This window comes from Arachis ipaensis, chromosome B02, assembly GCF_000816755.2.
Source record: "Arachis ipaensis cultivar K30076 chromosome B02, Araip1.1, whole genome shotgun sequence".
NCBI classification, from domain to species: domain Eukaryota; kingdom Viridiplantae; phylum Streptophyta; class Magnoliopsida; order Fabales; family Fabaceae; genus Arachis; species Arachis ipaensis.
In genome coordinates this window covers 89332880-89351870 of record NC_029786.2, presented here as the reverse complement: position 1 = coordinate 89351870, position 18991 = coordinate 89332880, and the positions used below count along the sequence as shown (strand labels likewise).

The 18991-nt window shown below is 34.2% G+C and overlaps 1 protein-coding gene across 1 annotated transcript; it reads right to left on the bottom strand.

Annotated features, from left to right (window-relative positions):
• On the bottom strand, window positions 12842–18675 carry LOC107625653 (uricase-2 isozyme 2; the record flags this gene model as incomplete). The annotated part of the gene is given in 8 exon segments (XM_016328350.2): window positions 12842–13237; window positions 14639–14729; window positions 14897–15070; window positions 15396–15487; window positions 16492–16601; window positions 16965–17040; window positions 17692–17784; window positions 18414–18675. Coding segments are annotated over 8 exon segments (924 nt in total). The 3' UTR covers window positions 12842–13153.

The window sequence follows — 18991 nt, the reverse complement described above, 5'->3', positions numbered from 1 at the left end:
TATAGGAATATAATTAATGGAGGAAAAACTAAACAATCTTCTTCCACCCCCTCCCACTGAGACTGAGCTATTAGCCATCAATGAGTCACTGCAAGCAAAGATCCAACGGATGACCGAGTTATTAAATCAAAAGTAGAATGGCCACCACAATAAGGGGGGACAGAAGAATCCTGATGATGATGACGATGATGAGGATCATACCTCAAAAGCCAAAGCTGCGGTGATAGTCACCCCAAAGTCGTCAGTAAAAAGAACCAATCCCTTTTCAAAGAAAATTATGAGCTTTTAAATGCCCAGAAATTTTAATCTGCTGACGATGCTGAAACCCTATGAGGGAATCCATGATTCTAACATCCACATCAACAAAATCTACTCAATGATGTTCATGAATGGTGCATCTGATCTAATACTTTGTCGCACATTTCCAACTTTTTTACACAGTGCTACCTTGATCTAGTTTACCTGTAGGTTCTATATCAAGCTTCGATGAGTTTGCTGACCTATTCGTCAACAATTTTGTAGCTTCAAAAAACTATGTACATGACTCAAATTACTTTAGCACCATGAAGCGAGGACAACACGAAAGTCTCAATGATTATATAATGAGATTCGCTAAGGCAGTTGTGGAAATACATAACCTCATCAATCCAGAGGTTCACTTACATGCGTTGAAGAAAGGACTCCACTCTGAAAATTTTCAGGAGACCATAGTTGTAACAAAACCAAAGACACTAACCAAGTTTTGGAAAAAGGCAACAAGTCAAATTAATATAGAAGAATTCCGACAAATTCAGAGGGCAGAAAAACCTACCCCCGACCAAGAAGAGGATAAACAAAACAAACACCAAAACAACAAGTAGGACCAAAAATCATTCAAATTGTCCCCAAAACATGACACATACACTCCCATTCAATACCAAAAGGGAGGACATCATCAAAGACATCTTGCATTCCAAGTTAATTAAACAACCAAACAAGGCTAGAACCTATCAAGACCATCAATACGTGGATAAGTCCAAGTATTGCACCTTCCATCAGAAATACAGGCATACCATAGACGATTGTGTTATAGCAAAGGACTTCCTCAAGAAACTAGCTCGCCAGGGCCTATTAGAAAAATACATCGATAGTCAGGGACAAAGGAAAAACACAGCAGACCTCGGCCAACATTCAAAATCAAGCGATAGTTACAGAGATAAAGGAAAAAAGGTAAACAAAAATCCCAATCAATCTCGTGGCATTATTAACTGTATTTTTTGTGGTTTCGCAAGTGGAGAAAGCAGTAACTCTGTCAGAAAGAGGTTGTATAGGGCCATGATGTTAGTAACTGGGTCCAAACTGACCTCAACCACCAATAAGAACATCCCAAAGATAACATTTAAACCTTCAGACTTCAAAGCGATGGATAAAAACCTAGACAACTATGTAGTCATATCTCTTCAAGTCAGCGAGCTATTGGTAAAAAAAAAAGTCCTTTTAGATCTGGGAAGTAGCACGGACATGCTATTCTATTCCAAATAACGAAAAATGAGGTTAAGTGACAAAGTCCTACAACCATCAACTGGTGAATTAGTAGGTTTCTCAGGTGAGCACGTTCCAATACATGGCTATATATGATTACAAACAACCTTAGGTGAATATCCTTTAAAACCTTAGATATAAAATACTTAGTTCTGGACTATCGAAGTCCATATAATATCATTCTAGGGAGACTTTCTTTGAATACATTCGGTGCAATTGTTTTCACTGTATACCTGTATGTTAAGTTTTGTATGCAGGATAACACAGTCGTCACAGTTCACACTAATCAGAAAGAGGCTAGACAATGCTATAACACAAGCCTTAAAGTGAATCCCCCAAAGCAACCTGAGCAGCAGTATATCCATACAGTTTATAACTCGGAGAGCTTGCCCACATTTGAAAAACTCGACCCCAGAGCAAACATTTAGGAACGACTTATGCCAATAAACGCCTAGACCAAGGTGGCATTAACGGAGGACAAAAATAAATTCAGTTACGTAGGAGATGCACTACACGGACAAGAAAAAGAACAACTCACCAAGTTGTTGCTGTAAAACATTGACCTATTTGCCTAAACCCCGGAAGATATGCCTGAGATCGACCCAAACATCATTTGCCATAGGCTAGTTCTCAACCCTTCAATTCGTCTTATAGCACAAAAAAGAGACACATCGGTACTGACAAAAAGAAGCAATCTCTAGAGGAAACTCAGAAGTTGCTTGATATGAGTTTTATAAAGGAAATCCGATTCACAAGTCTGCTAGCAAATGTAGTCACGGTCAAGAAACACAATGGAAAATGTAGGATGTCTATAGACTTCACTAACCTTAACAAAGCCTATCCGAAGGATGCATATCCTTTATCCTGTATTGATAAATTAGTTGATAGCTCATCTAGTTTTCAATGATTAAATTTTATGGATGCTTATTTTTGCTATAACCGAATACTTATGTATCTGGACGACCAGGATAAGACTGTTTTTATTACTAACTATGGCAATTTCTATTATAAGATTATGCCCTTTGGGCTCAAAAACGCAAGTGCTATATATCAAAGACTAGAATAAAGTCTTTGTCAGCCATATCGGCCGAAATATAAAGGTATATATAGATGATATAGTGGCAAAAACTAAGTTCAGAAGCAGTTATAATATCAACGACCTCGAAGAAATTTTTCAACAATTAAGATATATAACATGATGCTGAATCTCAAAAAATACGCATTTGGAGTACACGAAGAAAAGTTCTTAGGCTTAATGTTAACCTACCAAAGTAGAGAATCCAACACAAAAAAAAATGCAAAGCAATATTGAAAATGAGAAGCCCTCAATCAATCAAGGTAGTCCAACAACTCACTAGTCGGCTAGCAACCCTCTCAAGGTTCTTACCTTAGATAGCCCACCAATCACATAATTTCTTCAAGACTTTAAGAAAACAAAAGGAATTCATATGGATAGAAGCTTGCGATCAAGCCTTCACCGAGCTCAAAGCCATACTATCTTCACCCCTAATACTTCAAAAAACAAACATTGGTAAACCATTGTACCTTTACTTATATGTAACTGACTATGCTGTGAGTTCTGTTTTAATTACAGAAGTAGATAAAGAACAACAACTAGTATACTTTGTGAGTAAGTCACTTCAGAATACCAAGCTTAAATATCTGAAGCTAGAGAAACTAGTCCTAGCTCTTGTAACAATAGCCAGACGACTAAGGCACCACTTTCAAAGCCACACCATCATTGTTTGAACAGAACAACCACTACGACAAATTCTAATAAGACCCAAACTTTCTGGATGACTAATCAAGTGGTCTATTGACCTCTTAGAATATGACATCAGGTACTACACCCGATGTTCCCTAAAATCTCAAAAATTAAACTTTATCGCAGAACTGACATGTCATGACCCCACTCCTACTCACACAACATGGACACTATATGTCGATGGAGCGTCCAACACACAAGGTTTTGGAGCCGGACTATTACTCAAAGATAGCCAAGAAACAATCATCAAATAGTCTTTGTAATTCACATTTAAGGCTAGCAATAATCAAGCAAAATGCAAAACACTCATTACTAGTCTCAAACTCACTCACATTCTTGGTATAAGTCACCTCATTATCAAATGTGATTCACTTCTGGTTGTACAACAAGTAATAGGTAACTTCCAAACAAGGGATAATTTGTTAGAATAAAACTTGTCAATTGTCAACAAACTTACCTCCTGCTTTTTGACATTTGAAATATCACATATACCTTAGGAGCAAGACTGCCGAGTTGATATTTTATTAAAACTAGCCACCACTAGGAACCAACCTTATGTGTCGAGCATATCCTAACTAACACTGGATGAGCCCAATGTTATACTAACATATATTCTAGGTATTACACAGGAAATAGATTGGAGAGTACCATTTATACAATACTTAAACACCGGATATCCCAGAAAACATCAAAGACAAGAGCAAGTTCAAACAACAAGCAAATTTCTTTACACTCATGGGAGTCGAGCTATACCGATGCGGGTTCACCAAGCTATTGTTAACATGTCTTAGTAATGCCAATGCCAAACTCTCCATGGATGAAGTCCATGAAGGAGTTTATGGAACATACATAGGGGGCAGAAGTCTAGCATAAAAAATTATTAGATCAAAATATTACTGGCCTACATTATAGCAAGACTACATGAACAAAGTCAAACACTATGATCACTGCCAACACCATGCACCAATAACTAACAATCCCGCAGAGCAATTGCACACATCAGAGGTAACCTGGCCCTTTAGTAAGTGGGGGTTGGACATCCTTGGTCCTTTTCCACAAGCATTAGGTCAGGTAAAATTTCTAATTGTTGGTATAGACTATTTTATTAAGTGGATAGAGGCCGCACCTCTAACAAAGATCGCCTCTAAAAAGATGATCTCATTTGTCTGGAAACACATAATATGCAGATTTGGTATACTACAATTTATTATAACTAATAATAGTAGGTAATTCATTGATAAATATTTCACTAGTTTTTTACAAAATTTCAAAATTTATCATCAATTTTCATCTGTGGAGAATTCTCAAACTAATGGTTTAGCTGAGGCTACCAATAAGTTCATATTGCAGACATTACAAAAGAAACTAAACGATTCCAAAAGACAGTGGGCCGAGCTCATTCCAGAAATCTTATGGAGTTATAACACAACTCAACACTCCACAATGAAGGAACTCCATTCAGACTAGTGTATGGTTATAGATACCAATTGAAATCTCTCACCATTCTTGTCGAACAGATATCCTAACCGACGAGGCCAGTGCTAAGCTTAGATTAGCCGAGCTCAACATTATTGAAGAAAGATGAGAAAGGTACTAATTCAACAACGAGCAACACAACCAGCTATAGCTCAGTTGTACAATAAAAAGATCAAGCCAAGATCATTCAATCAAGGCAACCTCGTTCTCAGGAAAACCGAGGAAGCTGGAAAATCCAATAGGCATGGAAAGCTTGCTACAAATTAAGAAGGACCATTCAAAGTAGCAAATGTTATAAGATGAGGAGCATATATTCTTCAGACTTTAGAAGGCAGTGAATTACCAAGCACATGGAATATCTCTTTTAAATTCTATTATAGTTAACATTGTAAGTCAGGACAATGTGATGTACTCTTTTTCCTACTACTTGGATTTTATTCCACATACGATTTTGCCAGAAGAGGTTTTAACGAGGCACACTCATGCACCTTCCATCATAAAGGTTTTACAATAAAAGCACATCATTATTTATTTTTCTAAAACTTTTTATTATTTTCATTATATGTTTCTTTTTTCTTTTCCATTATGACATATTGGAACCAACATATAAGTCGGCCCACCTATTATCATATCAAAACATATCACAAGCAAAATACACATGCAATCTATACGCAGATTCACGGTATCCTCAACCAAGCCATTACATTTCTATGAATATCAAAAATTCAAACCTCAACTCTCTTTTTCTCAATATATCTCGGAGTCAATATCAAGTGCAATAAACTTCACCTTTGCTATAGCCCTATCAAACCCAGCAGCAAACATCTCCAACCCATAGCTATCTCTTCCCATTTTCACATTCTTCCTTTCTAAGGACAGTTCCACAACCCTACTTTCAAGATCGGCCTTGCCCTTCTTAAAATTCTTTCCTCCTTCTTCATCTATTGTTAAACTCCCTTTTAACAACCTTATTTCTTCATCCTTCATGTCAAGTTTCTCCAAGGTCTCTTGCAGCATCTTTCCTTTCTCAACACTCTCCAATATGATTTTTTCCATATTATCCCTATCGTAACCATCTTTCATGTACCTCATCTCTTGAGTTCGACCCACACACATCAACCAAGCTCCCATCACTTACAAAGATTAAAACACCAAGTCAAACAATCATCTAAAAATAGACACATATTAATTGAAAAATTTATACCAACTAACCTACAAATATTGCATAATACCAACATCACTTACATCCTCAACTAACTTCAACATTGTCCATACTCATTGGTCATTAGCATAAATGAAAAATGTTCGCTCCATATAAAAGTCAAATCCTCATCACCCTTATAACCGTGAAGCTCTCTCAAATTCTTGGTAAACTTCTCAACTTCAACCAAATCAAGGATAATAATAGCAACAACACTAAAGAAAAGAATTATACAGCAAAAAAAATAAGAGATGAGTATTGTGCAGAGGAATAATATTGTGACTCTTGGAAATAAATCCTGAATTGTTATTAGAAAGTTACACACTTAAACCACACTTGGCTAAAGCCTTATATATTTTTCTTAATTCAGGAATCTAATCCAAAAGCACTAAATAAGCTAAAGATTACACAAAGCTAACTAACATAACTAATTACACTTCTTTCAATCTTGTTCTTGATCATATTAATTCTTAAAGAAAAAAGATTTATTTCCCTTTACACCCCCCTCAAACACGAGTCTGGTCTCAGAACAACTCGAAGTTTGCTCTTCAACCGCTCAAACATGGTAGTCGTCAAAGGCTTGGTTAGAAGATCAGCCACTTCGTCCATCTCTGGAATATGCATGACATGTAGTTGTTTCTGGATTATTTTCTCTCGAACAAGCTGAACTTCAATATGAATATATTTGGTCTTGTCATGCAAAATTAGATTTGCCATCAACAAAATTGTGCTTAAATTATCACAGTATATAGTTGGGGCTGTCTGGAGATAGACATCCAGCTCTTCTAAAATATTTCTCATCCATTGTAACTTTACCTCACAAGCCGCTAAACTTCTAAACTCGGCCTCTGTGGAAGATCTACTGATAGTAGCTTATTTCCTACAACACCAAGAAAACAAATTAGCCCCAAAATAGACACAAAAACCTGACACATGCCTTCTATCCTCTAAATTTACAGCCCAATCAGAATCAAAGAAACTATATAATCTAAAATCGCAGCTGAGACTTTAGCTCAGATGGTAATCCACGTGCCTCTTAATACGCTACACCTGGGTTTGAACCTTGGTGAATGCACCAAGAATAGAAAAGGAACCCTTTAGTTTTGTATAGAAAAGTGAACCAACAACCATTCGATACAGCTTTGCATCTTCAAATTTCTCTAAACTTGTAGACAATAATTAAAGAGAAGACACCATAAGGGTTGGCATTGAACTTACCTGAGCCATGCCTAATTTTGATAATAAATCTGAAACATACTTAGCTTGAGAGAGATGAAGTTGGTTTAAGTTGGTTCTATGTACTTCTATTCCTAAAAATTAACTTAATTCTCCTAAGTCCTTGAGTGAAAATATAGTGTCAAGCTTCTTGATCATATAAGCAACAGGAGTGGCATTATTTTCAGTTATAATGATATCATCAACATAACACAATATATAAATAACAGAATTAAAAGCTTTCCTAATGCACAATGAAGTATCTGACTTTGCATTCACAAAACCAAAGGTATGCAGTGTGTTGCTAAGTTTAAGGAACCATTCTCTAGGAACTTGTTTCAAGCCATAGAGAAATTTATTTAATTTGCAAACATGAGTATAAATTTTATCTTCAAAGCCTATTGGCTATGACATAAATAGAATTTGATGTAAATCACTATTTAGAAATACGTTGTTAAAGTTAAATTGTCTTATTGACAACCTTTAGAGAGAACTAAAGTAAGGATTAATCTAACTGTAATAGGTCTAGTTATAGGACTAAAGACTTGTTCAAAGTCAAAACCCTCTTGTTGATGGAATCCTTGTGCCACTAATCTGGCCTTATACTTCTGAATAGTTCCATTTGGATTTTTTTAAATGGTGAAAATCCATTTACATCCTATCACTTTAGCATTTTCAGGTTTAGGCACTAATGCCCATGTATTAGTTCTTTTTAGAGCTTGAAACTCATCTATCATAGCATGTTTCCAATGTGGTATAGCTAAAACATTTTGAGCATTCTTAGGAGGTTGTTCAACCTCAGTGTGAGTTATTATAAAAGAAAATAAAATTTTGGGTTTAGAAGAACCTGTCTTTAATCTTGTCAACATGGAATGAGTATTTTGATGAAGTTGATGTCTCTAACTTGGATTAGAGGATGAAGAAGGATTAGATGAAGGATCATGCTTCTGCCTTTGTATAGAATTTACATTGTCTACTATGATGTTCTCTTGATGAGAAATAATATTGGCACTAGTAATGGCATGTTGACTATTGTTGCTTAATGGTGAAGAAGAAGAGATATTATCATGCCCTAAAGAGGTTTTATCTTATGAAGAAAGAGGTATAGAGGTCGGTCTTGGTAATTTATTACTGTATTTAAAGAAAAATGCTATTTGTACACCACTTTTCAGTCACCAATTTAGCCATTCTCACTGGAATACAGTAGAGATACGGTTATGTATAAGGATGCACTAGGATTCAGAGACAATACAACGCGCCTAGGAGTTTCTTCATCGCGCCAAAAATCTCCTCTTTCAATCGCAATTTCTTCTCTTCTCGGCAGAGGGGTTCCATTGCATGCACCTCACTTCTCTTCTCTTCGATTGTGTCGATCTCATTCCTCGCTTTCTTCTCTTCTCCACGCTTCTCTCTTTTCTGCTTTGATCCTGTGGTTCACAAAAACTCTTCTCAGCGTCGTTTCTGGTTCTTGTTATCTTAGGGTTTTTATTATAAATTTTGATTCAATGAAATCCACAAGCTCGAATGATGAGGTCTGTGTTTAATTTACTTCGTATGTTAATTTTTTATTCCTGATTTGATTCAATTTTTTTATTATCCATTTTTTATTCCTGAATGGTTTAATTACATATTTGGTTTCTAATGGAGAGTTTATTTGCTCCAGTTGATCAATGTATTATGTATGTTGAGTTGTAGTTATCTGTATATCTAGTTATGTAAATGCTTCTGATTTGGCCAATGCTTTTTATTTGTGGCTTCATTATGTCATTTAGGTCCTTTTATTTGGTTCCAGAAAGAAATTCTTCCCAATTACATCATGTATGTTGTGTGATTGCATCCTAAAAAATTTATGTTATAAATCTGTGTAATGAGAAAAATGTTTAGCCCCTGAATTAGAGTCAAATTGATAGCTTGCACGTTTAAAATTTTTTGTAAGCCATTGAGAAAATTTTACATATGCAGATGGCTCTAATTTGATTTTAATTTTTTTATTATCCATTTTTTATTCCTGATTTGATTTTAAATTTTTTATTGTCCATGTTTTAGGTTGTTCCAAGCATAGGAATGACATTCTCCTCTGTGAAAGATTATGAAGCTTTTTATACCAATTATGTAAAGAGGGTTGGTTTTTCATAGAATATAAGAACTACTAAGTGGGATCAAAATAGACATATTACATACCAAATCTTGGTATGTTCTATAGCTGGTTATTGAAGATCAAAAATCGATCCACTAAAGAAGACAAATCCAACTTCCGAGCAAAATTGTAAAGTTAGGATTATTGTGAAAAGGGATAAGAAATTGGAATATGTGTTAACCTTTGTGAATATCCAGCATAACCATGCTATTAGTATAAATTTTTGTTTGAGAGTACAAACTATGCACAACACAAATTGATTTATAGAAGCTCAAAACGAACAAGAAAAATACCGTCGAAGAAGCTGATAGAAGTACAAAGAATAAAAGCTTACCTTGCAGAATCAAACAAGAAAAATACAGTCGAAGAAGTTCGCGCCTAAGATAGAGAGCATCATGCCTGAGACAGAGAAAGGAGAATCGCAACTGCGCTTGAAAGAGAGCAAAGGAGAATTGTACCACCGGAGAGAGAGAGGGGGAAGGAGAATCGCCTTTGAGAATGAGAATGCAGATGGAGTAGTGTCGGAGAGTGAGAGTGAGAGTGAGGGAACGAGAAAGAGGAACGGTTGTTTCAATGCATGTAAAGAGTAAGAGTAAAGTTTTGATTTTTAATTTTTAAATTTTTTATTATATATGTATACAAATACGATGGCTGAAAATAGTGACTAAAAGTGGTGTGCATATAGTACAACTGAATTATGATTATCAATCATGTCAAACCTCTTTTCATAGATTCATTAAGTCCCAAATACTTAATCGTGTCAATATGTTTGGCTCTATAGGGTTTTGGCCCTATTTTATAGGGTCAGAAGAATAAAAAGCCCTATAACTAATAGGGTCAAATTTTTAAAAAGCTCTTAGGGCCAAAAGCCCTCATGAGCCAAAAGCCCTAGGGCCAACTCATGGGTCACCTAATCCTCTTTTTTTTTTTTTAATACATTCTCTATCTCAACATCACACATAAAACTTATTAAAAGTCATTAGTTTGTTCTATCCCTTTGTCATTTTTATGCGTAAAAAATAAAATTTTTGAAAAATAAATGTTAATAATGTGCACTGATCATATTAAATCCAACTTTTAACTATATACATCAAGAAATTAAACATGGCATTCACTATCTCATCACCCTTTTCTTTGCTCTTTAATAATATCTCTTTAACTATATCTATCAAGAAATCAAAAGAATAGAACATACACACTGAAAAATAAGTAAACTCTAAATACACAAATTTTAAACTTTAAAACTTAAATCTTAAAACTCTAACTCTTAAAATTATAAATCTTAAACTCATAAAATTTTAAATCTTAAATTAAATCTAAAATCTCTAAAATTTTAAAAATTAAATACAAAATTCTAAATCATAAAACCCTAATTCTTAAATTCTAAATTGTAAATTTCTAAACTTGTAAATCTTAAAATTATAATCTCTATATTTTAAATTATAAATCTAGAATCCTAAATCTTTAAAATCCTAAACACTAAATATATAAAGACATTACAGACATTCCAATATACATATATTATATAGAAAGTGGAGATTCAAATGTGCCCTCAGACGCTTCGCTGAGTTTATCACTTTTCTGTTTAAGCTAGGACATCCGAAAGCTACAGTATTTACTATATCTTTTCTAGGCAAGAACCTGACAACAAAGTCATTTGCAAAACAAATTGATTACTTATTATGAAGCTCACTAGGTAATGGATTTTAAAATAATTTATAAAATATAATTCATTCAATACGCACAAAGTTATTATACTTATTTTAGACATACCCTTAATAATTCGTTTAACACCCTAAATTAAACATTAGTGAGAATTATAACATTTTTGAAACAACTTTTTAAACTAAATTTTATAAAAGAAAAACTGTTGTGCAAGTGCATAAAATGATAAAATACATATTCAGAAGACCCCTCACAAATTATCACTCAAGTCATTTGGCAACACTTTATTCCGCTTCTCTATAGTTAATTAATTATGGTGAATAATTTGATGAAATAAATTTGAGAATATGTAATTAGAAAAAAAAATACTAAATTCGTTTAAGCTTCATTATAATTTTTCTTAATATATTTTGATTCACATGGGCGCCTAATAACCTCCGGAAAAAGAATAATGTAATGAGAAATTTCTACAGAATGAAATAAAATAGTATATACCATTTGTGGAACTTGAATTAAAACAATTTAAAAAGAAAAGGAAACAGTAAAAACATATAGTATTATCAAAGAAATAACCAAATGGATCCTCTCCATTTTTTTTGTCACTGGAGAGAATACAGTGTAATCTCCCACCTTCAATTTTTCAAGTGGGACCAAAAATAAATGAGAGAGAGAATGCAATGAAGGGTGAGATCTTCCACTGGATACCATCCAGTTTTTTTTCCACTGGAGAGGATCCACTCCCAAGAAATAATGAAGCACAATTCAAACACCAGCTAAGAAAGCAGATAGAAATACAAAAAAAAATCGAAAATTAACTTGGTAGGGCTTGTAGACTTATAGGCCAGCCCTATTTTGATTTTTGTTGGAAGGACTTAATTAGGGCTAGACTTACAAAATATGATTTTGTAATTTTTAAGGTTGTGGGCTAGAATTATTTTGGAGGGTTGAAGGCTAACCCTAAGCTTTGGACTAAATTGACACTTTTACTAACACTCTAGGTTTACTCTAGTGGAGGTCGCAAGCTAAAATGCTCTACATTGTAACGTAGGCAAACGACATTGAAATTACAAACTCTATTCAAAAATGATGTTAAGGAAACAAATCTTCAGTTCCTAAATTTTATGGGCAACCTAGCTCAAAATACAGGGCAAAACTAAAACTTTCCTATCTCACAGATCAACTTCCTATTAGTTTATTCAAATATGAATATAACTCCTTAGAGACCTCTAACAGAGTTGATTTTAGACAGGGATATACTAGAAACACCAAGTTTCCTATTAGTTTTGTGCACTTAAGAAGTCTTAGGCAACAAACTTCCAAAATCCATAGTTAAGGGTAAGAATATACTAGAGACAATAAGCTTTCTAATGATTTTGCTCTCATGTGAATCCAAGCATCATGGAATTAATTGTGTTCTTTAGAAGTTGGCTATTCTTTTTTTTATACTAGTAGCTTTCTTATTTTTTAGCTATATATGCTTGTTCACTCTCGCTTGTTATTATGAACTCGTTATAATTGTTACTTCTGCTACTACTTTGCTTCTATCTTAGTTCGAACTAAGAACACCTGAAGAGTTCTCGACCTGGATTAGACTCCCATTTGCCAATGGTCAAACTTCTGCAAGCTAGAAAAAAATAGTTGCGTTAATGTGAAATTCAGCGACGATGGATCCAGACTCGTGGTGACAAAATCCAACTCGGTGATTAGCATATATGATTTGCATGAGTGGCAAAGAGATTCAGTCATTTGAAGTGCCAAACGTGACTTTTGATATCTTGCCCCCTTTGGAACGAACTTGCAAATGTTTCAAACACTTTCGGCACCACAAGACAAGACAATATCACGTTGAGGAATCTCAAAAGAACCTGACAAAAACTTGGTATATACTATATACATGCATGAATGATGAAAACAAGAGAATGTTTCCGTTTTGTAGAGGATAACAATATCAGCCATTACTAATTAACATTAATCCATATTTTCCCATAATGATATCCGGAATTTCTCTTTATGTTCAGATTTTCAAACTGGCCATACCAAGCAGTTCTTGCCTATACATTTTATTCTGAAGAAAGGGCATGTAAAGAAACAGCTGGAAAAGCATAACCAACATTATTTATATATAACATGTTATTTTGATCAGAAAGGATGATCTGTGGTGTTTCAGCAGTTCCTACATCTTTGACCAAAAGCGGCTCAATGTAGCTTGAATAGACCCATGTGGCTCGTCCGTGGGTAAGTATACATCATCGTTAAACTGCACAAACACCATCATTTAACAGCTTTAAGATATTAAATTAGGGTTTAAACTACCTATGCATTGGAAGCAAATTCCAATACATTGCATTCAAAATTTTATTTATATTATTCATCATACCAGAAGTTTTCATAAAAGGGGGATTACACACTACTATTCTGTATCTTTTTATCTGTCACTTTGCTTAAACGCACAATTATTAAAAACTATAAATCAAGAGTGCCTAAAGAAGTTACCAAACAATAACAATAACAATAATAAGAAGGATTCCGCTAGGGACCAACTTGGGATATAGCCAATTATAGCCAATTAGTTGAAAAATGTTATTTACATAAAAAAAAATAAAACAACTCCTCACTACTCCCCATTTTCTGGAATTTCAAAATTAGAAACAAATAAGAGTTAACTGAATTGGCTTATGCTATAATTGGTTCCCTAGAGTTTCTCTAATAATAATAATAATAAACTTGCTGATGAGGAGAGTTGAGGCAAGCTAATGTGGTCTTAATAAACTTGGACCATAAACTCGAAAAGTGAAAGGCAACATTGTAAAAATAATTCAATATAGGACTTATTATTATAGTATATTTTAATCAATGCAAATATTACTTTTGTTGCTTGACAATTTAATAGTATCTATATGGAATTAGCTTAATAATTGAATAAATATTGCATGACATAACCAGATACTTGAGTAACCAACAACAATAACCAAACTTGTACATTTGAGGACATAACCAATCGAAATATAAACACATAAGATTGCTAATAGGATCAAGAGTATATCAGTTTTTTCAAAGTTTATGCAAGTTAGCTTGTTTTTGGATGGTAAGCTTGTAAGACTGTAAAACCACGAGAATGTAAAACCGAACTTGTCAATTCACAACCGTGGTTCTTTACCATTCACTCAACATTCATACTACCCCAGTCAATTCACAACTGTGGTTGTTTACCATTCTTTGGTATTTATGATTGGAATGATCGAAAGTGATGGAATGGTGGGGAATGAAATGAAGGCTTCAACTTATGTGGCACATAGTGGAGGTGGACCTTTATGGTCTGAGGACTTGCATGAATTCATGAAAGAGTATTCAGTTTCACTGTTGGATACTTAATAATAGAATAGAATAGAACAAAATGGCATTGGATTGAATCCATTCTAATCTATTGAATATTCTTATTTTCCGATCTCTCCAAATTTGGGCAAAAGGAGAAGAAAGTGCAAGCTACTAAAATTTCTTATTCTTCATCTTCTATAATTCTATTTACAGAAAACAGAGATGAAATTTCTTCCATTTCATGCTTTGATATCTTAAAAATGGGAAAATGTAAAATTATTCCATTTCATTCTATTCATTGGTTCTATTAATGTAGTGAACTCTTAGGGAAAAGAGGGAATACCTTTACAATTTGACCACCTGTATTTGAGATATTGACTGGTAGGAAATGAATATTTGGCATCTTTAGTTGAACAGAATCTATGTCAGGAAATCTGAAGCATAAAGTTAATTGTCAGACCCTACTTGATTGAACTAAAGAATAAATTTGAAGCACGTAGGAAATAAACACAAACTGATTGCGCGTTCTACACTGAGGTGCAGAGTGGATAAAGAAGCATCGATTGCCTCCCTAAACAGGGAGAGTATTGAAGAGAGATACCTGTTCAATGTGGCCCTTGCCATTTGATAGAGAGTGTTTTGAACAGATGGGCTGTACACCCCCACATTCGGTGGACCGAAAAAGGTTTCAAGCAGAACTCTTTTAACATCGTCGTACCTCTCCACAAAGTAAAGTGGCTTCTGTGGGACGCTGCTTAGTGATTCATAAGAGTACCTACAATTTACATTAGAAGCATGACTCTATTTCCACATTTAACTATTGGTGGCAATAGTTATTGCGATATTACAACTTCTCTCCATGATGGTGCTAAATAATCCTAATGATGCTCAATAAAAATCTTTTTATTAATAAACGATAACTGAAGTGTAATAAAGTTGCTTAAAAGTCAGAATTAAGCCTGCAAGATATCTATGTGATTTAGGTGATTGATTTAAATCGCATAACTCTTTCCGACACCAGAAACTATTTCTGTTTTTACCTCTTCATTAAGATTCACTAATAGGGAAAAAAAAGGTCTAAGGAAACAATGAAGTCTTACCTCCACAGACCAGTTACTTCTGTTGCCAGCATCCTTTCACGTGTTTCAGGAAGAGCCGTGTACTTGTCTCGTATAAACCCTTCAAAACCAGACTGCTCACAACAAATCCAAACTAAAGTTAGAACAAAAATAAGGGATTGTATATAACAATCTTGCTTTTAACTCTGTAAATCAAAGGGAGACCAATAGCAGCTACTATTTCGTAAAAGCGGGATCAGTGGAGAGTAAAAGAAAGTTGACACAATATTTGTCACAAAAACTCAGCATCATAGTATGGATGCCAGAAACCAGATCTCCAAGAAATGCTAGGTCGTTATCCATATGCTCATACAAATTTTGAAAGGTTTGAGTATTATAGTACTAAAATCAGTTTGAGTATGTTACATAAAAAAAAAAAGAACTTCCCCAACTTTTCAAAATTTTAGTAGTCAAATTTAGAACTTGATCCTTTTTAATAGTTCCAAAGAGGTTTTCTTTCTCTTCCTCTAAATCTTATTGAAGGGGAGCCTTAGAGCAATAGTTGAGTTGTCTCTGTACCTCAAGGTCACAGGTTCAAGCTGTCGAAACAGCCACTGATAACATTCATCCTTTAGATGCGGCCCTTCCTAGGACCTGCGTTAACACAGGATGCTTGTGCATCGGGCTGCCCCTTTCCTCTAAACATTATTGGGCATTTAATAAACTCTAGAACATTTTTATAAATAAAAATTCTTCAGGTTCTTTAAAAATTTTTTTTTTAGAAAAATCTACGTTGATGATCCTTCTTATAGATATAGATCTATTATATATAATTGCAAATATACTTTTTTGTGTTTCTGTTATCGATACCTACTTTATACATTTGATATTCTTTCCAGCGTTAGGGGGATAGAAGAAGGGGATCACGAGCAGGAAAAGGAATTTCCTTTCAACTCAAAACCATATCATGCCATGCTTCTCCTATAATTGTGAAACCATAATATCAAAGTAATCGCCAACTATAATATTTTAGAAGAATTTGGACCCAAAACAAAATACTGTTTAAGAGATTATGTATTACATACACAGGAAATATTATATCAAAATCAAAGTACAGGTTTCTATATAGCATACTTAACTTAGTAGTTTTCAGCACTGATAATCCTTCAACACCAGAAGTCAACTGTAGAGCACCAGACTTTTTTACTATTGCCTCAACTGTATGCCTCTCAGATCCAAGTTTGAAACCTTATAAAAATAAAATCAAAGGACTTGAGGGCTGAAAAGAAACAAACTGGAATTTATTACTGAATCACGGAATCTAAATTAGCTACACCAGTATTCAACACAGCATCAAGGCAGAAAAATATGATGAAAGTGGGATTTTTCCATTTTGACAATCTAATGAAATGTTTCACTCAAATTGCTAGTTCCACTAAAGGTGCAAAAAAGCAAGAAGTGAAATACAAATTTGAAATATGTTAGGCAACCAAAATTGTTTGCCAAATATTACAAATTGTATAACCAAAAGCAATTAGAAAAGGGTACAATCTATGAACTATACCATATTGAAACAAATACTATTGTAGAATGTAACATAGTCTAACAAACCATGCATATGAGGTTGCCCATCCGCGATGATGCGTTCCCATGGCTTTTCCACAATGTTTACAATAGCTGTAGTAACCTGTGAAAAGCCATAAAGCAACAAAAAACTATGGGGAGGAAGACAATATAACAACAACAATAATAACAAAGTCTTATCCCACTAGATGGGTAGACTACATAGATTAAACGACACCATTGTACCCTATCATATATCATGTTTACAGTGAAACTGTTTATACATAGATCTCCTTTGACTAAACCTAGTAAAAGGTCTTTTTAGATCTTCCTCGTATCTATCTTCCTGATCCACCTTCATAACTGGATATTCCGTCGATCTTCTCCTCATATGTTCAACGCACCTAACACGAGATTCTACCATCTTTTCAAAAGTAGGCACTACTCTAGCTTTCTCTCTTATATCCCCATTCCTTGCATTGTCTACGAGTGTTTGGACTTTGGTCAATCATTCATCTAAGCATCCTCATCTCTACCACACTAAACTTATCCTCATTGAAAAATTAGGTTAACCAACCAACGGCTTTCCTCTTAAACCTTTCCAAACTTCAATCGAAAACCATAATGTGATATAAATAATTTGGTCAAAGAAAAATTGTTAGCAAGAAAATTTTAAGAGAGAGAGTATAATGCAAGAGGATTATAAAGGATAAAAGAAAACAAATGTAGATTTATTTGAATAATGATATTATACTGTATTTTACCATTCACCGACCTGCCTATAGAATGATATAAAGTGCTTGGCAAGCTCAATAGCAAAGTTCTCAACAGAAAGTATTTCAGAGCACTCCTTGGCTTTTGCATATACCTAGCAATATTTTCATAAAAAAAAAATCAAAATTGAACAGATGTGATGGTGGAGGATGAAAGACAAATAGCAAAGATATTTAAAAATTAATACAGGAGATGTCATATCATATGCAAGCAAATTCAGGGTTGTAAACATTTTATGTGATCTGAGTTTAAATACTGGTATTATATTATAAGCATCTAAGACAGAAATACTTGCAGTTCTTGTGTTTCCAAGAAATGTAAGCAGAAAATATCGGTCTCTAATCAATATCTCTTTGTATTCTTGTCTATTTCTTTCTAGAGACAGGATCAAATCAAAACAAACCTAACATCATATCTATTTAGCCACTTCTTGAGAAAATACAATTGAAACCAACAGAAGGTACAAAGCAGCATATGAGATTCAGGCATAATTGTTTTGTTAACATTTACAATAGATCTTTTAATAGACTAAAATATTGAACTGGTAAAGTTCAGAAAAGCAAATAACTGATTTTAAATCCCATCAGAAAGTAAATAGATTCGCACTCCAAATATCAACATACAAACAGATAGATATCAGAGCTTAAAATTTTAACTTTGGATAGTGGTACAAATCACGCAGAAAATTACTAACACAGAAGAAGAGAGGAAGAAGAAGGTTACAGTGTTCTTCATGGTGTCAGTGGCAACTATATCGGAGTTGTCATCACGGAGATAAGAGTTGACACAATCCGAGAGGAGGCTGATGCCGACTCGCCACTCCACAACGTAGTGTTTTCCTTCCTTCGTCTTCCACACGCGAGCCACCCTTACCCTCTCTTTCCCATGCCTTTGCTCGAAGTTGAATCCCTCTACTCTTTCTGCCATGGGAAATTTCTCCCCTTTTCTTTTCTTTTTTGTTTTTTATTATAAGTTTAGACTTTAGACTTTAGAGTGTTCAGTGTTTGATTTGACCTGTGTGTCGATTCCGTTCCAATTTATATTGGAGATAAGACAGCAGAGATTCGCTGGTTTTGCTTTTCTCTCGGTTGGAGTCTGTGTGCGGATTACATCATCATGCTCATCCAAGTTCCAAAGACACAGGCTTTGGTTGAAAATATAACGAGAGAAGAAGACAAATAAGTTTTTTGATCTGTTGGTCAGATATTTAAATTTTTAACTATTTATAAATATATTTAAATTTTTAATCTTCTTAAAATTTGGACACATCGATTTTTTTTATTTATTTAGATTTGACAAAT